The sequence below is a fragment of the Crocuta crocuta genome, unplaced genomic scaffold (genome assembly GCF_008692635.1).
Source record: "Crocuta crocuta isolate KB4526 unplaced genomic scaffold, BGI_CrCroc_1.0 scaffold140, whole genome shotgun sequence".
Taxonomy (NCBI): Eukaryota; Metazoa; Chordata; class Mammalia; order Carnivora; family Hyaenidae; genus Crocuta; species Crocuta crocuta.
In genome coordinates, this window is record NW_027527775.1 from 1,852,077 (window position 1) to 1,878,625 (window position 26,549).

Consider the following 26,549-nt stretch of genomic DNA (forward strand, 5'->3'; position numbering starts at 1 on the left):
TAATCTGTAGGACTTTTCATTTCAAAGACATCCCTCCATTCAGCTCCAAAAAAATTTTATATTATTTCACTCGTGATTTCCTCCCCTTTATTTTCTTTGTTTTCTCTTTTTGGAAGTCCTATTAATCAGTTGTTAGACCCCACATAATTGATTTTATAAATGTTTCTCTTTTTTTTCTCCTGTGATTTTATTTTATTTTTCCTGTGTTTTCTCTATAATTTTTCTATATTCTAAGACAGATTTTCTCACCTTTACTATCTTTTTATTTCAACAGTTATACTTTTAATTACTTGGTTCACCTTTTTTCTGCATATCATTCTGCTCTTTTTTTATAGTTATCACAGTATACTGAATTTCGCTTGTTAGTATTTGAGTACTCAGAATGTTGAAATTGGTAATTATTTGATATTAATTTTTTTCTGTTCCTTAAATTATTGGAATATTTTTGAGTTAGGTTGTTTTTAATTTGTTTTCTTTGTGTCTAAATATTAGAATAGGAGCCTGGATGGTCAGTCGATTAAGCGTCTGACTTCAGCTCAGGTCATCATCTCACGGGTCGTGAGTTTGAGCCCCGCATCAGACTCTGTGCTGACAACTCGGATCCTGAAGCCTGCTTCGGATTCTGTGTCTCCCTCTCTGTCTGTCCCTTCCCCACTTACGCTCTGTCTCTCTCTCTCCTTTAAAAATAAGTAAACGTTAAAAAAAAAGAATAGAAGGCCTTTATTCTCAGGCAGGAGTCATTCAACTTTTTTTTATGCAGGGCCGGGTAGTAAATCTTTTAGGCGTTTTGGGCCAAGAGGCAAATCAAGGATATTATGTAGGTACTTATGTAACTTCTATATTGCCACAAATTTTCTATAATGAAAATATATTAACAAGTTAATACATTTTACTGTAATATGGGTCTGCTAAGGAGAAGAATTGAATTCTTACAGACAGGCATTGTGCTTATTGGGATTCAGGATTAGTGTTCTGCTTTGATTGCAGATGTTTATGTTGTTCCTGCTCTGTAATGAGATTTCACATATCTCATCTTTGACAGTTTCTTTTGTATGGATAGTGTGGTAGGATGAATACCAACTTCCCAAAGACGCCCAAGTCCTGAGAAGCTGTGAATATATTCTTTTTATGGCACAGAGGACTTTACCGATATGATTTAGTTAAGGAGCTTGAGATGGGGACATTATACTGGGTTATTCCACAGAAGCCCATAATATAATCACAGAGGTCCTTGTAAGAGGGAGGCAGGAGGCCAGAGAAGAGAAAAGATGCTATGCTGGTGGCTGTGAAGATGGAGGAAGGGGCCATAAGCCAAACAATGCACGCAATCTCCAGACACTGGAAAAGTCAGGCAAACAGATTGTGTCTTAGAGTCCCAGAGGAAACTCCAGCTGCAGACCCATTTTAGACTCATGAGCTCCAGAGCTATGACATGATCAATGTGTGTTCTTTTAAGCTGTTATGTTTGCAGTAATTTGTTACAGCAGCCATAGGAAAGCTAAGTGCTGCCAAGTACTATATCAGTCCATTAATGTGTGATTTTAATGGACTCTTCATTTGGGGCACTTTTAATTAATTTGGGGGATGTAGGTAGTAAATGGAGGAGTGTTGGCTGATGAGACAAAGTAGAAGAAGCTCTTATGAGGAAAGGAGATTTCCCCCAAGAGGCTTCTGGCTCAGAGTGGCAATTTTTCTGGAGGGTCTTATAAAAATAATAAATGAGGATGAAAGTAGAGTTAAATTGAGCGGTCGGTAAACAGAAAATAACCTCCATGCCGTCCTCTGCATAAAAAAAACACATATGGCTTTATCACTGGGCCAAAAACTGAGCACACACAGTCTTTCTCTCACACACACCACCACCACCACCGGTTTTCCTCTAAAGAAAGTGAAAAAGGAGTCAAGGAAGAACAGGGGCAGCTTGTACAGGTGTTGCTGCTTTACAGCAGCGGCTGGCCCACTGCAGCCAGCTGGCCCAATACAGCCTGCCCTCTGTTGTTGTTTTAAGACCTTCAAGCTAAGAATGGTTTCTATGTTTTTGAAAACTTGGAAGGGAAAAATAAAAAAATTAATATTTTGTGACATGTGCAAATTTTATGGCATTCACGTGTCAGTGCGCACAAGCAGAGTTGGATGGAACATAACCACACCTGTGTGTTTGCGTACTGTCTGTGGCTGTTAGCGTAGCAGCAGTTGTGTTGTCTAGCAGAGCCGTGTGCAGCGTGCTCGTGGCTCTTCACAGCTCTCGGCACACTTCAACAGACACTCCTGCGCTTTTAACTCAACAGCATTTTAAGTGCCATGTATTGATGCACTGTGTTGTTGTTATTGTGTGCGTGTGTGTGTTTTACTTGAGAGAGAAGTAGCAGGGGAAGGTGGGGCGGGGGGGGGAGAGAGAGAGCGCGTGAGCGAGCAAGAGCAAGAATCCCAAGAAGACCCCATGCTTGCCAGCACAGAGCCCGATGCAGGGCTTGATCCCACTAACTGTGAGATCATGACCTGAACCAAGATCAAGAGTCGGACGCTTAAATAAATGAGCCATTGAGGCGTCCCATCGATGTACTGTGTTCTTTTAATCTTTGTTTTTTAAAATTTTTTTTTAATGTGTTTTATTTATTTCTAGGAGAGAGAGACAGACAGCGTGAGCAGGGGAGGGTCAGAGAGAGAGGGAGTGACAGACTGAAACAGGCTCCAGGCTCTGAGCTGGCAGTCAGCACAGAGCCCGACACAGGGCTCGAACCCACAAACCGTGAAATCATGACCCAAGCGAAAGTCGGACGCTTAACCGACTAAGCCACCCAGGCACCCCTGTGTTCTTTTAATCTTTACAAAAAAAAAAAAAAATTACCAATGCAAACCTATCATGTTTAAACAAAAAAAGTGGACTTCAAATGTTGTGCCCTTAAGGCAGTATAGAGAATGGGATTATCTTGTCACTCAGTTAGATGACATAGTACAACTAGAGTTGTGCTGAAAGAGTACAATATGTCAACACTGCATGATGAAGCACTCGCTTATCATGCTGTTCCTAACTCATAGGAAAAAAATGATCAGAAAAATGAGACAATTTAAAGCAAAATATCACAGCAGATTTATTTACAAATTTGAAAAAGCAGAATGAGGCTGCGGTCAAAGTAAGTTTTTTAAGTGGCTCATCTGTTACCAAAGAAGAGAAAACTGTTTACCAATGGTGCTTTAAGGGAGCCACATTTCATTGCAGCAGAGGAAATGTGTCGTGAAAAAATTTGTGTTGCACTATTAGCCTTCAGGTGAGAACAGCTGTCTGGGACTTTAGCAGAAACATCCATTATCAATTGAAGAACAAGGCAAATTGATTCCCAGTTATTGAAACTGACCATGTATTGCTATTTATTAAAGCATCATGGCCAAGTTTGAGGCTGAAGAACATGAGGACATCGCTTAGGTATTAATGTTGTGTGCACAGAATTTTGTTGTGGAATTTGGGGTTTTTTTGCCCAAATAAATATTATAAATTAAAAAAAAAAAAGAGTGATCTGCACATAACAGGCAAGGATGCTTTCAAAGAACTTGAGAACTTAGTAATTCAGTAAGACTTGAATTGGAATCTGCTGTTTTGTAGAACAATTGACAGTGATAAAAATATGTGCAGAGGAGACAGAGCTTAGCTGGACGGATGTACAAAGCTTGTGAAAATGCAGGCTGTTTCAAGCTTGTGATTGTCAATTATAGTACTGATTGGCAGGTACTTTGTGGAAAATACTTGAATCCATCATGTGTTAATGAACCAGTAATATCAACCATGAACTTCTTTGGCTCTCACAGCCTTAACCATTATTATCATGTCTTTGCATTTTTATAAGAAACAGGTGGTGAGTATCCGAACTGCTGTATTACCTAGTGGTTAGATAGGCTGGCAGCACTGAAGGTTTACTGTGGGTGGAATTTTACAGGGTTACTGAACAATGAATGCCTTTGGACATTAGCTTTTGCCAACTTGATACTGAATTAGCAAAGTGCTATTATTTATTATATAGTATGTTATACTGTAATAATTTAGAAATAGAGTTGAAATTCTAATGATTGGATTAGCTTCTGATCATTGGATGCTTGGTGCCTTAGTGAATTCAGTCTGAAATTGGCAAGGCCAAACTTTAGCACTTCTGTGAGAAACTTGTACTGTAGTGAAGTTTTTTAGACAGTTAATATTTGGATCACAGGTAAAGTCAGGGTACATTCTAGACTTCCTTACTAAAATTTTACTTTAAAAATTTCACTTAATAAAAAATTAAGTAAAAATTAAAATTTTTTACTTAATAAAAAATTAAGACATTATGAAATGAGTAAGTCATAGGGATGAAAGGTCCAACATAGGGAATGTAGTTAGGAGCATTCTAGTAGTTTGTATGGTGATAGATGGTAGCTTGTGGTGAGCATAGCACAACAGAGAGAATCGTGGGTTCACGGTGTTGTGCACCTGTGACTGATGTAACATTGTGTATCAACTCTACTTCGATTTTTTTAAAAAAAGTTAAAATAAGATGTTAGATACACGTTGCCACGCAGATGTGCTACATACACATTTTCTAAGCTCACACTTTAGTTCTTGTAGTCCCCTTCCCTATTCCGCCTCTTATTGTGGATTTATACTTTTTTTTTTATAATTTAATGTTTATTCTGAGAGAGAGAGAGAGTGCACAGGGGAGGGACAGAGAGAGAGAATCCCAAGCAGGCTCCATGCTGTCAGCGCAGAGCCCACATGGGGCTCCGTCACACAGACTGTGAGATCATGACCTCAGATGGAATCAAGAGTCAGACGCGTAACCGACTGAGTCACCTGGGCGCCCTTATACTTCTTTATAAAAGTTACCGTACTTTGACAAAATTGGGTCTGTGGAGAGAAGAAGACGAACACGCTTGCTCTCTTGAACCAGTAGTCAGAGAATCATAAGTCCACATGGACTTTTCTCATTTTATGTTTAGAGCTGATTTTAGGGTTTTTTTTTAACTTTTTAAAAATGTTTTTTATTTATTTCTGAGAGAGAAAGAGACAGCATGAGCAGGGGAGGGTCAGAGAGACGGAGACACAGAATCTGAAACAGGCTCCAGGCTCTGAGCTGCCTGTCAGCACAGAGCCGGACGCGGGTCTCAAACCCATGAAGCGTGAGACCATGACCTGAGCCGAAGTCAAGACGTTCAACTGACTGAGCCACCCAGGCGCCTCTGTTTTAGAGCTAGTTTTATCTTGCTACCAACCTTAAACCCTTCTCCCCTAAACAGTGTCATTCATTCATTCACTGAGTGGCCTCAGCGATGAGGGCCATCATCTCCGGGAGCACAGAATCTGGTCGTGGAGAAAGAAACAAATAATTACACTGCAGTGTCCTAACTACGGTAGTGGAGCGGGGCACGGGTGCCCTGGGCAAGGTAGAGGAGAGGATAGCTGTTTTCTTTTTCTTTTTTTTTTTTTAAATGTTTTATTTATTTCTAGGAGAGAGAGAGAGACAGCGTGAGCAGGGGAGGGTCAGAGAGAGAGGGAGTGACAGACTGAAACAGGCTCCCGGATCTGAGCTGGCTGTCAGCACAGAGCCCAACGCGGGGCTTGAACCCACGAACCACGAGATCATGACCTAAGCGAAAGTCGGACGCTTAACCGACTAAGCCACCCAGGCGCCCCTGAGGATAGCTGTTTTCATAGGAGAAGTACAGGAAGACTTCACAAAACAGACAGCATTTGAACTGGATCTTAGAAGTTAAAGCCCCGAGTTCACTAGGTGGAGAAAAGGCATGGTAGGCAGCAGGAACAGCATGCCCGGGCAGGGAAGGGCGAGCCATCAGAGGCTGTGGTTGCGTGTGTCTATCCGTGGTGGGGGGAGTGGCAGTAAGGAAGCTGAGAAGGAAAACTACGGCCAGATCGTGAAGGGCGGTACGCAGTGTGTCCTGAAAATCTGGTTTGGGACGCAAATCTCTATTGCAGTGGAGTTGGCTCATAAATTCAAGCGAGAGCATTTTTTGTCAGGTAATTTACTGTTCCTGATAAATCAGCCTATCCGACATAAACATTTCCAACTACTTTTTACATTTCCTCTTTACTCGGTGTGTTTGCAACGTAGAAGCCGCATTACAGCACTAGTGCAGAGTGAAGTAAGACTGAAAACGCACTTAAGTTTGAGACTTTAGAAGTTTTCATGGGAGGAAAAGACTTTTCAGAGGTATTGAAATGATCTAAAAGGGCAGATCATACTTGATTTTCTCTCTGACTTTTAACTATTTTTGCAGATTGCCTATTCAATTGGTTATTTTCTGAAACTTAATTTTCTTTGTTTTTTAGTGGACAGAAGATTGCAGAAAATCAACCTATCCTCCTTCTGGACCAACGTGAGTAAATATCAAATAGTCAGAATAGACTTTGACCTTTAGGGAGATTTTTTCCCCTGTGTAATAATGATCTCATAAAAATGACTTAAGTAATGAACAAAAAATTAAGTGATGTCTTCTATCCTGAGACCATTTTTTTCCCCGAGACTAATTATTTTTTCAGTTTTGTGTATTATGTATTTGGTTACTACCCTGGACAAATACAAAAATACCCCGTGATTAAAATGTCCATTTCTAGCCTATCAAAATCAGAGAAAAAAAAAGAATCTCCATTCTCCAGGAAATCTTGTCTACCACTAAGCACTTTTTTTCATCCTCACAAGTGCAGAACTAACTGAGTTTCTGTGGTACCTCAATATGAACCACTGGATTATTTTGGAAAAAGTGTAGAGCCTTATGTGTGAAACCTTCAAGAAATAAATCCTGGCACAATCATCAAAGCTGTCAAAGACAACACACGATTCAGAAACATAAGGGAAGGAAAGGCCAGTGTCATATTGTAGTGCATTTATTTTTTTAATTTTTTTTTATGTTTGTATGTCTTTATTTTATTTTGAGAGACAGAGACAGAGAGTGAGCGGGGGAGGGGCAGAGAGAGAGGAAAACACAGAATCTGAAGCAGGCTCCAGGCTCTGAGCTGTCAGCACAGAGCCCAATGTGGGGCTCGAACCCACGGTCTGTAAGATCATGACCTGAGCCAAAGTTGGATGCTTAACTGACTGAGCCACCCAGGCGCCCCTATTGTAGTGCATTTAATGTTTAGATTTTCAATCTAGATGTATGGCCTTTTCAAATATTTTGTGGCTAATTGGGTCTGTGAGAAAGACCTAAGAATAGCCCACCCACCCAGAGGGTACAGAACGTGGAAAAGAAGGGGAGGTATAGGGAAGGGTAGTCTTTTTGCCCTGCTTTCCTACTTTCTGAAAGTAGCCTGCTGGGTGTGGGGGAAGGCAGAGAACAACTTGAATGCATTAGAAATGAATCTGCCTAGGGGCGCCTGGGTGGTTCAGTTGGTTATGCATCCGACTACATTGGCTCAGGTCATGATCCCACAGCTCATGAGTTTGAGGCCTGTGCTGGGCTCTGTGTTGACAGCTCAGAGCCTGGAGCCTGCTTCAGTTTTTGTGTCTCCCTCTCTGTCCCTCTCCCCTATTCACATTCTGCCTCTCTCCTTCAAAAATAAATATTTAAAAAGAAAAAAAATTGAAAGAAAGAAATCTGCCAGTTATTTTACCAGCAAAAATGGGTTTATTTGGGAACCGTAGAGAATTCCAATCCTGGACGAGCAGGCTACAGCAAAACCATAGGCAAGCCTGCAGAACAAAAGAAGGGAACACTCTTAGAGAGGAGGGCAGGGGGTGGGGGTGGGAGTGAGGGGGAGTTGGGAAGGCTGTTCCAACAAAAAAAGTCCATTGGAGTAAATGGAGTTTGAAGTGTAGTGGCTTCTCATTGGCTGAGTTACGGCAGTCTCTCATTGGCTGGACTATTGCCAGGGGAGGGAGAAACGTTTTCTTCCTCCTGCCAGGGTAGTAAAGTAGCATCTAAAATACTATCAATTTGCAAGACTCCTCCCTTCCTGCCGGGTCTGCAGTAGAAAAGTGGGCCGGCATGAGAGCTCCCCCAGCTGCCTCCTGATTCGATCCTAAATGACATTTCCTTTAATTAGTTTTCCACATTTATCCCTTTCTTTGAGTGTATCAGTGATCAAGTGTTAGGTTGTCCATATTTAGTGGTTTTTCCCTCCCCTGAGGTTCGGAGAGAACACTCAGATGTTTCTCATCTGAAGTCTGTATCTTCTTGGTTTGTTTGTTTTTTTTTTTTTTACATTTTTATTTATTTTTGAGAGAGAGAGACAGAGACAGAGCACGAGTGGGGCAGAGCCAGGGAGAGAGGGAGACAAAGAATCTGAAGCAGGCACCAGGCTCTGAGCTGTCAGCACAGAGCCCAGCGCCAGGCTCCGACCCACAAACCGCGAGATCATGACCTGAGCCGAAGTCAGATGCTTAACTGACTGAGCCAGCCAGGTGCCCCTGAACTCTGTATCTTCTTAGGTCATAAGCGTTGGAGATCTCAGAGCATTGAACCAGCATCATCTTATTGGGTACGTTGCTTTTTTAGAAAGTTTGATCAGGAACAAAGTACAAACTTTAAAATGATTATACAAAACAGAAGAAGTAACATAAAACCTCCAAATTGGATAATGGCTCTAAATGAGGACTGTGGGTCTGAAAGTGGCTAACTGAAATATCTATTGGCACTTACTCTGAGGTTTCCTGTGGAGGGAGGCTCTCCCTGTGAAGACAAATTTGGAGTCATATATGCCTCCTGGAAGTCTCTGCTTAAAGAGAAGCAGCACACTAAATACTGCCTAGAGCACACCAGAGAGCACACCGAAAGAATTGAACTGAGCACATTTGGAAATACACCGCACTGGTTTAACATGAAGTAATAGCTGATGAACTTTTTGCAAAATAACAAAACTGCAAAGACCATTTAAAACCAGTATTATCTAAAAGAACTATTTGGAACCAAATGTATCGTCGACAGATAATATAGCCTGTAAGGTTGTAAATTCAGAGACGATGAATTAGGATAAGGATCCAGAGTCAGGTAAGAAGGCAGATGAAAGAATGAGTTTTGTGAATTGTGAACCTTCTAACCTTTCAGGGAAAGCAAGTGAAATAGTAATTTGTCCCAGGATCTTGATGAGGCTCTTTCTGGAAGGTTTCCCCCTCTCACAGAGGCTTGGGAAATGCTGACAAGGACCTTGGCTTTCCACGAAAGAGAGGAACAGCAGTGAGAAAAAGGCATACAGCCTGGTCCAGACATCTTAGGAAAGCTGTTTCATCAGATGTCATCTGCTTTATTTCCGGGAAAACTTGATAATTCTTTTTTTTTTATGTTTACATATTTATCTTGACAGAGAGAGTAAAGGCAGGGGAGGGGCAGAGAGAGAGAGAAACAGAGAGGGGGAATCCCAGGCAGGCTCCAAGCTCTGCACTGAGCCTGATGCGGGGGCTTGAGCCCACAACCATGAGATCACGACCTGAGCCAGAATCGAGAGTCAGATGCTTAAAGGACCAAGTCCGTCAGGAGCCCCCCAGGAAATCTTTAATTTCAGGTCACCAGTTGGTGTGGGGGCCGAGCCAGGGTTTTAGTAGATGTGTCACTTAATCCAAGAGTCTGTTCCTGGAGGTTTGGAGGTACACGTGTTGCTTAGCAATTCCTGAAAAAGGCCTTTTAGCGAAGTTAAAGAGTCTTTCTGGAGATGTCTTTTCCAACAGATGACATCTTCAGGTTGCAAGATATGTTGCTTAAGATCATTGTCTCCTAGGAGTGTGCTGTGAAAATATTGCTTTACTGCAGCATGGTTATTTTTAATAGAAGCATTAGGCCTTCATAATATTGAAGTATGTCTCCTTTATGACTGTGGGTCAGAGGAGGCAGGGACCAAGTGTATTGAACACCCTGTAACTATGTCAGGAGGTTGAGTCTGTGATTTCCCAAGGGGTGGATGTGAGATTTGGGAGGACCCATTGCAGTGCTTTCTGCCAAGGTATTTATTTGAAGGGTCCCCACGCGTTGTGTCAGTTGAATGTTAGTAGTGCCATTAGTACGTTCAGCTCCCGCTGAGGATTGAGAATGGTACACGCAGTGAAAGGTGCACAACATTGAAAGGTGCACCACTCGTTAAAAGCACCTGACCCATCAAGTTGGCTTCCCAATCACTTTGAAGTTGGAGGGGGGTTCCCCAGGTAGGGATAATTTTTCTACAAGAATTTTAGCCACAGGAGAAGCATTGGCCTGGTCTATAAAAGAAATCTTTGGTCCAGTGAGAAAACATACAATCTGTGACTAAAACATCTTTGTATCAGTGAAATGCTGTATGAAATGAATTTGTGTGAATAGGTTTCCCTGGATTATACTTTGGACAGATGGGACAAGTGAGGTAGCCACTTTTTGCATGCTTATTAATACTTCCCCACCAGTATTGGTTCATGAATGCTACCATTTTGTTAGTAGACCAGGGGTTTAGTGCATATAAGTAGTGGGAATTTTAGAATTTCTGGTAGGGCCAGATTGTTATTTGATCCAAACTAGAGTTCTCTCTTTTTTTTTTTTTTTAATTTTTTTAATGTTTTATTTACTTCTGAGAGAGAGAGAGCCTGAGCAGAGAAGGGTCAGAGAGAGAGGGAGACACAGAATCCGAAGCAGACTCCAGGCTCTGAGCTAGCTGTCAGCACAGAGCCTGACGCGGGGCTCAGACCCACGAACCGTGTGATCATGACCTGAGCTGAAGTCAGCTGCTCAACCGACTGAGCCACCCAGGCGTCCCCAGAGTTCTCTTTCTATCCAACCAACAATTAATAGATTTTCAATATTGTTTTTCCCTCTCTGAGACCAGTCGTCGGGTATCTTGTGTCAGTTTTTCCAAATTAGCATTTGGACCCTTCACACCATGACAGAAGTTTGGCTAGTGTTTGCCCTGAGAGCAGCATTTTTGGTGGAAGTGTCAGTGGGTGGTTTTGTTTGTCCTCCACGGAGGTGAATGTGGTACGCCCAAGAACCGTCTTAATGCAGCAGCCGGCAATAGTATGACATCTAATACATTTTGGACACGAGAGCCTTTTTAATTTATTTTTATTTTTTTTAATCTTTTTAAAGTTTATTTTGAAAGAGAGCGAGCGTGTGCAAGTGAGCGCACTTGAGTGGGGGGAGAAAGAGAGGGAAAGAGAGAATCCCAGGCAGGTTCCTTGCTGTCAGTGTAGAGCCTAATGAGGGGCTGGAACCCACACATCGTGAGATTGTGACTTGAGCTGAAATCAAGAGTTGGACACTTCACTGACAGAGCCACCCAGGTGCTGCAAGAGCCATTTTTAATCTTATGCCCATTGGAAGTAAGGACACCTCATTGTTTCCATAATGTTTCCAAGTCATGAGCTACCCCAAAGGCATATGGACTCTCGGTCTAAATGTTTGTGGTTTTACCCTTGGCTAAGGGACAAGTTTGAATAAGGGCATATACATCAGCCTGTTGGGTACAAATAGCCAGAGGTAAAGGAGCTGCCTTGGTGACTTCAACAAGAAGCTGTGATAGCATACTGAACACGGTATTTACCATTTACATCCTTTAAATTAGAACTGTCAGTAAGTCATGAAAAAGCTGCATTGGTTATAGAAGTTTCTTGTAAATTGTCATGAGGGATTAGAAAGTAATGTTAACATTAAGCAATCACTAATGGTTTCATCTGGATCCAAATGTAGGTCTTCTTTTGAGATCAGGTGCCCTAAGTATCAGACCTAAATTTGAACAGACTGTTGGGTTTTTTTCTGCTTTGGAGACTTTATATCCCTTAGGGCTACAAATTTTAACAGGTGGATGCTGTCTCCTGTGAAGAGGTTTGAGAAGGGGGTTTAGAGAAGCAAATCATCTACATATTAGAACAAAGTAGGGCCTTTAGGAAACTTCCTGGCATCCATACCATCTTTTAAGGTTTGCAAAGAGTAAGAGGGACCCTGCAAAACCCTGGGGTATTTTTGTCCAGGTGCGCTGCTGTTCTTCGCAAGTGAGGGCAGAAAGATACTGGCTATTGTTACCAGCTAGAAGACAAAAATGTACAGCATTGTTAAATTATGAAAAAATTTGCTTTCACTAGGAATGGATATCAGTAGCATAGAAGGGTTGAGAACAACAAGATGCCAAGAGAAAACATTGGTATGTGTTGCTCTAAGGTCCTGGACAAACCCCCATCCTTGGCCTTTGGGCTTTCTTACAGGTAAAGTAGGAGAATTACAGGGACTAGTGTAGGGACTAGTGAAGCCTTGAGCCTTAAAATCTTCTATTATGGGCTTGGTGCCTGGAGGGGCTTCTTCATTTACAGGCTACTGATTAATTCTGCAGAGAGGTTTTGAGGGATCTGTCTGCATCTTGATGGGAAGGCTCACTGGGATTCTCCCAATATCCGTTGAGGATGTGGCCCATTAGGGGGATGGCAGGTAATCTAACAGGAACAAATCAGTGTCCCTAGATGCAGCCATAGTCAGACGTGGAGCAAATGAAAGATGTGGAAGGGTCATTTAATCCCCCTGGTTGGCTATTTTGAGGACTGTTGTCAAATTCAAGAATTCCGCTTTGGGGAGAAGGAGATCCTGACATGGGAGCTCTGTGAGAAATCTGGGCCCAGTAAGTGGATACAGGTAGAGGAACTAAGGAATAAAGGTGCCTGTTTCTCAAAGGGCCTGGACAAAAGGGAGTGGCTTCTGAGATGGGAACCTGTTGAGATTTATCAGAGACCCCTCTCCGTTTGAACTGTTTTGGGGCTCCTTTACAGCACTGGCACCCAGCACCTGGAGTGTGGCTCTGGTGTTGCTACAGACAGAGGTTTGTTCCCAGTCTGGAAAGTGGTTTCTCCAGGTCAGGTGGGAGGGAGACTTGGGACAAGCCCCTGTGGTGCCTCGGGGCCACTTACTAGGGAATGGGCGGGGGGCACTGGAAAGACAGCCTAGGGGGCTAACAGCGCTTGGAGCACTTAGGTTTCTAACAGTCTTGTGTCTAACGCCCTGGGTCGTTGCAATAATAGCAGAAACGAGGAGGTTTTTGGTTTTGTTTAGGGGCCTTCATTTGCCAAAGTTGAAAATTGAGAATGTTAGCAGTCTGTTTTCAGGTGACCCATCTAGGATGCAAGTGAGCTGGTTTACCAAGTCAAATCTGGAGTGAACACAGTTTTCCATTCCATCTTGATCCTTTTAACTAAAGGAGAAATTTCCCAGTTCAGGTCATTAGCTCAGTGCTACCTGGGTGGATTCAGCATCTAAAGGAAAACCAGAATTTCTTTAAAAACAATGTGGAGTCAGGGCGCCTGGGTGGGTCAGTTGGTTGAATGTCTGACTTCAGCTCAGGTCATGGTCTCACAGTTCGTGAATTTGGGCCCCACGTCAGGCTCTGTGCTGACAGTGTGGAGCCTGGAGCCTGCCTCGGATTCTGTCTGCCCCCCCTCTCTTTGCCCCTCCTCTGCTCACACCCTGTCTCTCCCTCTCTCTCAAAAAATAAACATTTAAAAAATAATAAAGTAAAAACAATTTGGAGTCCTATTATAGTAGCCATGAGGAGATTCATCAGGCCCTTATGTGCAGGCCTGAATTTTTGTTCCCACCAACAGCTTTTAGGAAAAGCTACTGTCATTGTTCATTGCGGATTTCATGCCAGTGCGCCAGCATCTTGCCAAAGTTAGGAGTCTGTTTCTCCTAAAATGTCCTTCAGGGTGTTCCCAGCGGGCTAGTTTCATCCACTGTGGCCCTCACAAATAAGCGTGTGGACTAATGGATAGAAATCTGAGAAACTAGATTGCTCAGTTTGAATACGTAGGTTGAATTCAGTAGCAAGCTTACGGGGATTGTCAGTCACTTTCGAGAAGTCTGTCCGTGTGGCTTGCCTGGCTCCCTTGGTGCAGGGAACGTAAGAAACTTGGAGTTTCTATAGAGCCTCAGAAGAGTCCCTTGTAAAGAGGCAAGTTTTAGTAGGTTCAGGAGAGGCATTCGGGAGCATTTCCGAGGACAGCGGAGGCTTGGCAGTGAGAGTAAAGGGAAGTGTCACCTGATGTGGGGCCTGACACAAGGTGGCTGCCTCGAGTCTGGGAGCAAAGAAGGTGGAGGAGGAGAGAAAGAGGTCTCAGAAACCATTCTGACTCTTTTCATTTGTTACAGCGGTTAATTTAGAGATAGTACTTTACGAAGAGGTGAGCTCAGGATCCTAAAAGGATTCAGAAGTCTCAAGGCACCATCTAAAATAGGCATCTGCCTGCTTGAGATTCTTTCCCTCTCTGCCCCTCTCCTTTGCCCGTACGCTCTCTCACACTCGCTCTCTTTCTCAGAAATAAATACATAGATAAAATAGGCATCCTATTTAGGTTTGTTTGTGTTTTTACGAGGTGTGTTCTCTGGTTTACTTTTGAGTAAAACAAGTTTGGGGAGACAAAATTTCCCCACCGTGGCCATTGAAAATCTAAATTGCTTTTGGTTAACTCCGTCCATTTAGTTGTGCACGCAGATGGATCCGTTTTTAAACAGAAAACAGCAGGAGCCCCAGTAGGGGCTGGGTACCCTCAGAGCGTTTTGTGACTGAGATCCCTTTTTTTTAGATGTTTTTCTGAAAAGAGAAAAGTTACCAGACAGTGCAATTTGAACGCGATCTGCCTGGTTCCAGAACAATCCGACCAAAGGCCAGTATGTTTCCAGTAGGAACAGCCCAATTCCAAACAGCAGTGGGACCAAAGGCTAGTGTACATTCCCGCAGGCATGGCCCAATCCCAAAATGAGTCGGGAGCAATGTCAGCCCGGTCAGACGGGTACAGTTCAAACAGGGACAATTGGTTCTAAACAGGAATCAGACTGAAGGTCATTACATTCACAACACAAACAGTCCCGTGCTGTAAAGGAGTCAACAAGTACTCTCAGGTTTAAAAAAAAAAAAAAAAAAAGCAAGTCTTTAAGACAGAGCCCTAGTAAAGCCTGAAGAGCTTGGACACAGAGGGGAGCTTGAATCAGGGAGAAATGTTACCCTGAAACCCCAGGATTGGCAAGAAAGCAGGGAGCCCAGTTGACTCTGGGTACAGGCACTTGTTTGTTTGCTCACTAGCTTGGGGATTGTTGGGGGTTTTCCACTACTGATCACCAGGTAATGTGACCCTTAAAAATAAATCTGCACGTTGTTTTACCAGCAAATACAGATTTATTCAGGAATAGCAGAGAATTCTACTGAGGGACAAGCAAGCTGTAGTGAAACCATAGGCAAGTCTGCAGAACAAAGGAGAGGAACAGGCTTTTATAGAGGAAAGGGGAATTTGGGAAGGCTCTTATAAATAAAAAGCGCCCAGAGCAAACTGGGAGTTGGAAGAATAGTGGCTTCTCGGTTGGCTGGGCTGTCGCCAGGGGAGCCTTTCCCCTGCTGGGACTTGCCCCTTCTTCCTGTTAGGTTGGCAGTTGGGGGGGGAGGTGGGGCACTGTCAGAGCTCCCCTTTTCAAATTTTGTAGCACTCCAGTTATATATATATTGTGCTGCACTTGCCTACGTTATATATTCTAAATAGCCTCTGTCCCAGATACATGCAACTGTAATAAACACAGTTCTTTTGATTTACTCACCTTTCTGTTGAAAGAGGTGAATATTTGGCAGGGAGTAATTTAGAAGTAATCAGTTTCTGGGGTGCCTGGGTGGCAGAGTCGGTTAAGCATCTGACTCTTGATTTCGGTGCAGGTCATGATCTCACGGTTCATGGGTTCGAGCCCCACAGTGTGCTGACAGTGTAGAGCCTGCTTGGGATCCCCCCTCTACCCCTCCCCGTCTCATTCTGTCTCAGTCTCTCTCAAAATAAATAAACTTAAAAAAAAAATTCGTTTCTGTTATTCTAAAGCCAGTGCACTGTCCAGCCCTCTGTAATGGTTTGCTCTCTGGAGGTCTGCCTTTGTGTAAACACCGGGACCACCTTGGCCTTCAGTGCCTTACTGAGTGCGTGCATCCCCTGGCCAGTCTCACTGCCACAGTTCATTTTAACATGTGATGAATACCTACGACGTTTAAGACTTTTTTTCTACTCCCTTTCATGTGTACCTTAGCGGTGTCTATGAATTGATTACCCTGCAAACCTTCCCTGCTTGGGCTTTTCACTGGTTCTAGGTTGTTGAGTGTATGTATGTATATACACGTGTACACATGCAGGTGTGCAAAACCCACATGTAAAAATAATCTCGTACTTATATATCTATACAATGTAAATATTTTTGCCCTGGTATTCCCACTGGATTTCCTCCTGCCTCAATAGCCTGTTCTCCACATAAAAATCTTCCATTCTACTCTGATCCTTTTCTCTGAACTGTAAATGTGACTTGGGGTGTGAGGGGTGAGCGTGCTATTCATTTACTTCTGAATGACAACAAAATCCTCTTGTACTGTTTTTGACCAAATGCATCACTTCCGGAGTTCTGCCAGGGCATCTGTGCGGGAGGAGAGAAACGCCCGTGTGTCCAGCCTGCCCAGTCAAATGAGTGCTGGAGATCTGGGGACTGACAGCGGAGCACCCCCAGAATCCATCCAGATCTCATTAACATTTATTTTCTCCTGCTCCCTGGTGCTTGGGCTCTGCCCTCTGATGTGTATGTGCATGTATTGTGTCACTTGGACTAGTTTACAAGCCACCTGGTGAGCCAGATGGCTTCAGTCACTTCTTAATCGTGACTGTGATGATCTGGGCATAGTGGTTACCAAGTCTCAGAAGTAATTGAATGATGTTTATTGTTTGTAGTCAAGTAGGAAAATGTTCTCTAGTAATTACTATTGTTTGAATACCAGTACTGCTGAGTATCTTTTGTGTATTTCATGTAATCGTCACTGGCCTCATAAGGTCAGGAATTCCTCTAGGAATTGGAGGTAGAGATGTTAAATACTGAGATATTTTAGAAAATGCTTAATGTAAAATAAAATGTGGGATCATGGCTAAATTCTAGTTATTAAAATAGCTTTATTTGTTCATTTTAACAAAAGAATTTTCAAAGAATTCTCATTAGTGGAGGTATTATTATAGAGAGGTTTCTGGGGTCTCCCCATGCCCAGTTGACCTAATCATCTCCTGTAATGAGTTTATTTCCTCTCTATTTCTTCTTTGCAATCCTGAGCCTACCCAGGGCTCTGGACTGAGAAAGAATCAGGAGGCTAGGGGCTTTTTGGGTAGTCTAAAGAGAGGAGCAGCTGTTGGAGTTCATAGGTAGGAGACTTCTCTTAGGGCAGCGTTCCCACTGTGGATAGCTCCCATGGGCCACTGCTGCGTCATTGCTAGTAAACCTGGAGATCTAAGTGCACACTGGAGGGGACGCCACTGGGAACACCTGCCTCTGAGAGGATGAACAAGAATCATCTTGTCACACAGAATTTTGCCTCTGAAATTATCATCAGTCAGAAACTGAATTAATTTGTTTTCATGTTAAGCTTTTATCTGGGAATTAAGTGTCAGTCTTTTAACATAGGTATCAGTTACTGTGGCTCACACCAGATCAATAAGGGAACGGAGGCTGGCTATTTTTAGGCTTAGTTCTGAGCTGATAAATCACCAAATGGCACACCCTTAGAGGCTATTTCAGTTTACTAACAAGAGGTGGAAGATAATGTTTCAGCAGCTACAGAAAACAGTGGTAGAGTTCATCCACCGGAAATGTGGCCCGCCTCCATCGGTAAGGGAGTGGATGTTGCGATATCCTCACCGTAGAAATTGCTCTGTGTCACTTGAAGAGTAGGAAATTGGGGAATACATCTGATGGAACACTGCTTGGCCTTGGACTGACTATAGAAGCATGAGAAGAGAGAGAAGATGGCAGGAAGAGTCACATGGCTGAGTGAGTAGGGAACGTTCTTGAAGCCAGTCACGGGAAGCTAATACATGTTGTGCCACTTCTGGGGGCTTAAAAGGTGACCTTACCTGCAGCCAGTGCTAGAGACATGATTTGACAGTGGTGATAGACTGGGGAACCAGGCAGAGAAGTGCCCAGAGCCTGGAATAAACCTTTGCAGAGATTTAGGAGGGGTGAAAAAAGCAGATATTTTCTTTCTTTCTTTCCTTTTTTTTTTTTTTAATGTTCTTGAGAGAGACAGAGAGCGCGTGCGCGCGAGAGCAGGAGCAGGGGAGGGGCGCAGAGAAAGGGAGACACAGAATCCGGTGCAGGTTCTAGGCTCCAAGCTGTCAGCACAGGTCCCTACATGGGACTCAAGCTCACCAACTATGAGATCATGACCTGATGATCATGGGTTAACCCACAACTATGAGATCATGACCTGATGATCAGCTGAAGTCAGTCGCTTAACCCACTGAGCCACGCAGGTGCCCCCAAAGCAGATATTTTCTAGTACTGATACTCAGATTGCCATGAGGCTCTTGAGCAAACATTGATTCTTTCACATGTCACCCATTCACCTTAATCTCCCAGAAGGTATAACTCTGTTCTGAGATTTCTGAAAGCACGTGTGATTGCGTATGCAACACAGGGCAGAAGTACTCGGGTGGGAAAATGAGAGCTTCTCTGCAAACTTTGGTTTGAGTACCATCGTCTGTATTGCGGTTAAAACTATGCCTCTGACATTTCCATCTAGATGTAACTGTCCAGCTCCCATCAAAAAACTGCTTTTTACATTTCATGGTGATGCACCTCTCCTTACAGCTATAGGGGTCAAGTTCCGTGGTACACCATAAATCTCGACCTGCCGCCCTATAAAAGATGGCATGAACTGATGGCTCACAAGGCACCAGCGGTACGCTGATTGTTAAATCTTCTCTTTCTGATGTTACCAAATATAATTGCATTTTTAAAAGAGCATTTCATGAGAGTACACACCAGGTATTTTAAAGAAACAGATTTGATACTTCCCTCCCATTAACAGTAATAGAAGAAAAGATGTCATTTTTCTGTAATTTTCTGCTCTTTTTCCTAGCCTTTGCCTTTGTTTCTTTCTGTATTGTCTACCTTCATCTTAACCAAATAGCCTAGTAAAGGTGCATTCTGTGTATTATTATATTAAAATATTTTCAAGTAGTGCTCTGTTTATGCATGAATAGGTCAGAAAGTCTATAATCTGTTTTCATTTTACCATTACTAATCTTAAATGTCCACATGTTTTATGTCTCTTATTAATTAAATAATTTATTTTTCAGATAAAGGTTTTGTTGAATTCCATGAAGAATATGGTAAATGCTTTTGTGCCTAGTGGAAAACTTATGCAGATAGTGGATCAAAAGTTGGTAAGAACTACTGTTTTCCACAATAAATTTTAAACATACACACCTCCCCATATACACACAGTTCAGAAAAGGCTCTGGGATTTAAAGACCTAATTTGACAACCTCTTCTATGGAATTTGGATGAGTTTGCACTGATTCTAGAACACCTGTCCCAACTTTAGAGGCACTTAAAATTCTGGGGCCTGGTAGTATTAGAGTAACAGGACACAAAATACCATGGCAAATTTTGGCAATTTACTGCACCTTAATTTTTTTTTTTTTTAAAGTATGGACTATTTTATAGAACATTGGACAAATATATATTTCATTTGGGAGCGTGTCATTTCCTTCCCCTCATATGATGTGTTGACTGTTGAACTACACAGGTTTAAATTGGAAAGGTCCATTTATACATGGCATGGATTTTTTTCAAAAAATTACTGTAAATGTATTTTCTCTTCCTTTTAATTTTTTTAACATGTTCTTTTCTCTAGATTTTATTTATTGTAAGAATACGGTATAAAATACATATAAGGGGCACCTGGGTGACTCAGTCGGTTGAGCATCCACCTTTGGCTCAGGTCATGATCTTGCATTCATGGGTTCGAGCCCCACATTGGGCTCTGCGCTGACAGTTCAGAGCCTGGAGCCTGCTTTGGATTTTGTGTCTCCCTCTCTTTCTGACCCTCCCCTGCTTGTGCTCTCTCTGTCTCTCAAAAAATAAAATAAAAAAAGTTCAATAAATTAAAAAAAATACATATACAAAATATGTGTTAACTATTGATATTATCAATAAGATTTCTGGTCAACAGTAAACTATTAGTAGTTTAGGGGAGTCAAACATTATATAGAGATTTTCAACTATATATGGGGTAGGAGCTCTGAACCCCCCACATTGTTCAACATTGTTCAACAGTCAACTATACATTTTCAAGTTCACTATTGAAAATTTGGGGGTTTTTGGGGCGCCTGGGTAGCTCATTCGGTTAAGCATCCGACGGGCTCAGGTCATGATCTCACAGTTTGTGGGTTCAAGCCCCGCATTGGGCTCTGTGCTGACAGCCAGCTCAGAGCCTGGAGCCTGTTTCAGATTCTGTATCTCCCTCTCTCTCTGACCCTCCCCTGCGCGCTCACTCGCGCTCTCTCTCTCTCTCTGTCTCTCTCGGAAATAAATAAAACATTAAAAAAAATATTTTTTTAAAATGGGGATTTATTTTTCTTCTTCAGTACTTTGCCTGCCTATCCCAGGACACATTTTCCTACCTCCATACGGCCAGACGACATATGCAGCCCAGCTCAGTGGCTGTGAAACTCACTTGGGTTGTGTGTTTCTTGTAGCTGTATATTCACAAAATCAGTTCATTTCCCTCCTGGTCATGCAAGAAGATTCTGTGTTTTCAGCTCCTTTAAAAAAATTTTTTAATGTTTTATTTCTGAGAGAGAGAGAGAGGGAGGGAGGGAGAGAGAGAGAGAGAGAGCGAGCGAGCGCATGAGCAGGGGAGGGGCAGAGAGAGAGGGAGACACAGAATCTGAAGCAGGCTCCAGGCTCTGAGCTGTCAGCACAGAGCCTGATGTGGGGCTTGAACTCATGAACCAAGAGATCATGACCGAGTCAAAAGTCGAATGCTTAACTGACTGTACCACATGGGGCTTGAACCCATGAACTTTGAGATCATGACCCAAGCTGAAGCCGGACACTCAACCAACTGAGCCACCCAGGCGCCCCTTCAGCTCCTTTTTAATTCAAGTGGAACCAGTGGAAAATCTAGGGCCTGGCCCTTAGAGCCCGTGAGGGATCCTCATGGCCCTGTTTCAGTCATTGCTCTGGGACCTTCAGTGTTCCGCAGGGTACAAAGGATTGGGGAGGACACCGTGGGCCTGAAGCACGTGTTTCCGCCTCAGCACTTAGGACATTTGGGATTGGATAGTATGTTCCTGAGGAAGCTGTCCGCTCACTGGAGGACGTTCAGCAGCCTCCCTGGCCTCTACCCACTGGGTGCGTCCCTTCATTTGTGAGAACCACGAATGTCTGCACATCACCAGATGTCCCCTGGGGGTTGAAGCCACTCCTGGTTGAGCATCACTGTGTCCTGGCGGCTGGACCCTATAGGCCTGTCCTCCCTGTGACCCTTGCACCCGCCAGGCACCACACCTGTCAGCCCTCATGCTTGTGTTCTCAGAGCCTTTGATTGAGGGTATCCCACGGGTGCCTGGGTGGCTCGGTTGGTTGAGTGTCCAACTCAGTTGGTTTTTGGCTCAGGTCATGATCCCAGGGTCATGGGATCAAGCCCTGCATTGGGTTCTGTGCTGAGCATGCAGTCTGCTTGAAAATCAATCTCTCTCTCTCTGTCTCTCTCCCCCTCTCCCCCCCTCTCCCCCTGTCTCTCCTGCCTCTGTGCCCGTGGGAGGGCAGCAGGCCCAGGCTTGGCATTCAGACAACATTGGGGTTTTTCCCCTTTAAACGTTGGATTTTAAGGTTGGATCAGTCACCTAATAACTGTATCCATGGACACGTTTCTTAAGGTGTGCAGTGTGTTCTCATCAAGGACGATATAGTAGTAAAAGGCATTTTATATGGTGATTGTGAGGATTAGATCACATAGCTGATATGAAGCGCAGTGCCTGGATGTAATAAATGGTTACAGATGTTCAGTAAGTCATCTTTACATTGGCAGGAATATCCCACTTGGGCAATGCGTTGAATTCCTAAGGGAAAAACATTTGCTTGGTTAGGTCACGTGACCTATAAAGACAAAGTTGGTGACAAATGGGACTTGTAAAAATTTTAAGCACATTATTTTATTAGAAGGCTGTGAGCTTCGGGTCCCACTGCCACCCAGAGTGTGGTAATGCATCACGGCGGCCCAAGAAGCCAGTAATCAAGACGGAAGGCTTTGCGAATGACTCCGACAGATTTGTTTTTAGGAGTGTGGGAAGGAAGTAGTAATGAGGGTCTAGTGCCAAGGCGAGAGGGCGAGTTTGGGCGGAGATAAGGGGTGGTGGTTGTGATGTTCCTGGGTTATCTGAGTGCAGTTATCTTCTCTCTCTAGAAAACAAGGTGAAATGTGAGGCCGGAAAAGCAATCCTACGTCTTCGCACCACACCTGAGAACAGCCGAGTTTAAGGCTGTGAAGGCAAGAGATCCAGACTGAGGGCCCAGTATTGAGTCTTCCATAGAGTCTTTTAGAAATACGGGATGTGGAAGTGCTTTACAAATAACTTCAGTCATTTACTATGGAGGGGCATCTAGAACAAGTTATATGTAAAAAGAACAAATCTCAAAGCAACCCTTGAGGCGAATGATGGGTAATTTATTTGTTTTCCAGCCTGGTCTACTTGGCAACTTTCCTGGTCCCTATGAGGAGGAAATGAAGGGGATTGCGGCTGTTACTGACATACCTTTAGGTAAAGTTCCCTTTGTAGTTTTTTAAAAGATTTAATAAAACACTTTGAAAATGTCTGTTGAAGTACACTGCATAGACCTTAAGTACACAGCTCAGTAGAGTTTTTAACATGCATTCATGCACGTAATCACAACTCAGATCAAGATATGGAAAATTCCAACAATCCATAATGTTCCATCATGCCATTTCCCAGACAGTACCACATCCCTAGGTAACCGCTTATTCTGACTTCACCATACATTAGCTCTGCCTCTTTTTTTTTTTANGCTGCATGTATCTCTTTGAACAGTTTTTTTGAATAGTGTTTTTATATTCTTTGGACAAATACCCAGTAGCGTGATTGCTAGATTGTAGAAAACTCCCATTTTTATCTTTTTGAGACCCCCTCCATATTTTTTTCTGCAGCGGCGATACCAGTGTGCATTCCCAACAGTGCAGGAGCCTTCTTTTTCCCCCCACAGCCTCCCTGGCACCTGTTGTTTCTTGTGTTGTTTAGTTTAACCATCCTGACAGGTGTGAGGTGATATCTCATTCTAGTTGTGATTTGCATTTCCCTGATGATGAGTGATGGTGAGCATCTTTTCATGTGTCTATTGGGCTTTTGTGTGTCTTCTTTAGAGAAATGTCTGTCTTCTGCCCATTTTTTAATTGGATTATTTGGTTTTTTGGGTGTTCAGTTATATAAGTTCTGTACATATTTTGGATATTAATCGTTTATTAGATATGTCATTTGCAGATATCTTCTCCCATTCTGTAGGTTGTCTTCTGATTTTGTTGATTGTTTCCTTCATTGTGCAGAAGCTTTTAATTTGGATGTAGTCCCAGTAGTATTTTTTTTTTCTTCCCTTGCCTCAGGGGACCTATCTAGAAAAAAGTTGCAATAGGTGATATCAGAAACTACTGCCTGTGTTCTTCTCTAGGATTTTTATGGTTTCCTGTCTTATATTTGGGTCTTTCCTTCATTTTGAATTTATTTTGGTGTGGGGTGTAAGAAAGCGGTCCCGTTTCATTCTTTTGTATGTTGCTGTCCAGTTTTCCCAGCACCGTTTGTTAAAGAGACTGTCTTGTTCTTGGATATTCTTTCTTGCTTGGTTGAAGATTAGTTGACCATATAATTGTGGATTTATTTGTGGGTTTTCTATTCTGTTCTACTGATCTGTGTCTGTTTTTGAGCCAGTACCATACTGTCTTGATCACTACAACTTTGTATAAACCTTGAAGTCCAGAATTGTGATGCCTCCGGCTTTGCTTTTCTTCTTCATAGAGGGTCTTCGTGGCTCCATACAAATTTTAGGATTGTTTGTTCTGGTTCTGTGAAAACTGCTGTTGTTGTTCTGATGGAGATTGTGTTGAATGCGTAGACTGCTTTGGGTAGTCTAGATGGTTGTAAGGAGGTCTTTATAGGTATTCTGTCTACAAGCCTTTTGTCAGATGGATTCTGAATCTCTTCTTCCAGTCTGTGGCTTGCATTTTTATTCTCTTACTGATGTCTTTTATTAAGCAGAAATTCTTAATTTTAATGAAGTCCAATTTAATTTGATGAAAAAGACTTTTCCTGCCACCCCAATTTTATTTTTGAGCTACCAAACTATTAGAGTTGTTATTTTAAGTAGCTAGTAGTACCTTGGTTTTACGAGAGAGATGAATGAAAATTTCTGCAAATCAATAGTATTTTTTAAAAATTTTAAATGTTTTATTTATTTGAGAGAGAGAGACAGAGTACATGTGAGGGAGGGGCAGAGAGAGGGAGACACAGAATCCAAAGCAGGCTCCAGGCTCTGAGCTGTCAGCACAGAGCCTGACACAGGGCTTGAACTCACCGGTCGAAGTCGGGCGCTTAACTGAGCCACCCAGGCCCCCCAGATCAATCGTATTTATCAGCAAAAGTGGCTAAGTGTTTATTGCTTTTTGCTTCTTTAAAAAAATGATGTAAAAAGATAGTCAACATATTAGAAATATATTCTTGCAGCCTATATGAGAAGTACTTAATTCCTTTATTATGTAAAGAACTCCAGAAAGTAAATACCACATATAAATATCTGGAGAGAAAAATGGATTATAAAGATTAACAGATGATTTGTAATAATGGAAAATAACAGCAGAATCTTGCCAAAATGAAAATGAACGTTAGGTTAGGATGGGAAAAAAATGATAAGCTTTACACGTTAACATCAAATGCAATGGAGATAAAAAAAAAGTGCCGTATATCTTTAAGTATTTAATTGAAATAATTGTTTTTGTTTGAGTATAGTTGAAGCACATTGTTATGTTACTTTCAGGTTTACAATTAGTGATGCAGTAGTTCTATGTGCTCAGCACAAGTGTAGCCTCTACATTCCTCATACAGCGCTGTGACACTACCACTGGCTATATTCTTTATGCTGTGACTTTTACTCCCAGGATGTATGCCCTTTAATTAAGTGCTTACTTAAAGTGTTACTATTATACAGTTTTGGAGAATTATTCAAAAATTAAAATGTTTTAAAATGGATTTTTAAGGGGCACCTGAGTGGCTCAGTCGGTTAAGTGTCCGACTTCAGCTCAGGTCATGATCTCATTGTTTATGGGTTCGAGCCCCATGTCTGGCTCTCTGCAGACACCTAGCTCAGAGCCTGGAGCCTGCTTCGGATTCTGTGTCTCCCTTTCTCTCTGACCCTCCCCTGCTCACACTGTATCTCTCTCTCTCTCAGAAATAAATTAAAAAAATAAAATGGTAGCTTTGCTCTAATTTTATTATTTTACTCAGTAGTTCCTCACCTTAGAAATATTGTCACTTCTAGGGGCACTTGGGTGGCTTAGTTGGTTAAGCTTCCGACTTCAGCTCAAATCATGATCTCTCAGTTCATGAGTTTGAGTCCCATGTTGGGCTCTGTGCTGACAGCTCAGAGGCTGGAGCCTGCTTCAGATTCTGTGTGTGTATCTCTCTCTCTGTCCCTCCCCTGCTCATACTCTATCTCTCTGTCTCAAAAATAAACATTAAAAAAAAGAGAAAAGAAATATTGTCACTTCTAAAAATATGAGCAAGGGGCACCAGGGTGGCTTAGTTAAGCATCCAACTTCTGCTCAGGTCATGATCTTACCGCCCATGAGTTTGAGCCCTGGTCAGGCTCTTTGGTGACAGTTCAGAGCCTGGACCCTGTTTCAGATTCTTTGTCTCCCTCTTTCTCTACCCCTCCCCTGCTCATGCTCGCACGCTCGCTCGTGCTCTCTTTCTCTCTCAAAAATGAATATTTAAAAATAAATAAATTTAGTAAATAAATAATTAAAAAACATGAGCAAAATCCATCTTCAGTATATAACCAAGAACCAGATGTATTAAGTTACCATACTTCCAGGTGTATTAAGTTACCCTCAAACCAAAGTAAAACGAAGCAAATTGATGGAAAATTGGGACATCCTATTATAATACAATTCTAACGCGCCCACATAGCTGACCCGTTGGGGGCTTGTTTTATCTTGTGTCTGTAGCGTACAGGCTGGTGACCAGTTCTTTAGGAATGTTTAAACTGTGTGCGGACACGTATGCCGAGGCAAAAAGTCACACAGTGATGATTGTTAAACTTTTTCTTACAAAAGAATTTCCTAATCATGTCATGGTTCTATATATTGACCAAGAAATGTCCTATCTTTTCTCATAGGTGAGATTATTTCGTACAATATCTTCTATGAAATTTTTACCATTTGTACTTCAATAATCACAGAAGATAAACAAGGTAAATGTATGCTAAGGGAGGGTGGGCAGAGCAATGTAAAAAGTAAAAGAAAATGTAAATGGAATTACAACTTGTAATATCCAGGCTTACTCTTCCAATTCTGTGTATGTTGCATATAGTTTTTTGTTGTTGTTTAATTTTTTTATATCTTTATTTTATTTTGAGAGCGAGAGCGAGTGGGGAGGGTCAGAGAAAGAGGGAGACACAGAATCTGAAGCAGGCTCCGGCCTCTGAGCAGTCAGCACAGAGCTCGATGCGCGGCTTGAACCCACGGACTGTGAGATCATGACCTGAGCCGAAGTTGGACATTTAACCAA

General features: G+C 42.5%; 1 protein-coding gene across 1 annotated transcript in view; it reads left to right on the plus strand.

Annotated features, from left to right (window-relative positions):
* Window positions 1-26,549, plus strand: part of ASAH1 (N-acylsphingosine amidohydrolase 1) — a 51,415-nt gene that overhangs the window by 16,059 nt on the left and 8,807 nt on the right. The window contains exons 2-6 of the mRNA XM_077772464.1: window positions 6,311-6,357; window positions 18,559-18,649; window positions 19,050-19,136; window positions 22,442-22,520; window positions 26,158-26,232. Of these exons, the coding sequence (XP_077628590.1) occupies window positions 6,311-6,357; window positions 18,559-18,649; window positions 19,050-19,136; window positions 22,442-22,520; window positions 26,158-26,232 (379 nt within the window). The remainder of the gene's footprint in view (window positions 1-6,310; window positions 6,358-18,558; window positions 18,650-19,049; window positions 19,137-22,441; window positions 22,521-26,157; window positions 26,233-26,549) is intronic.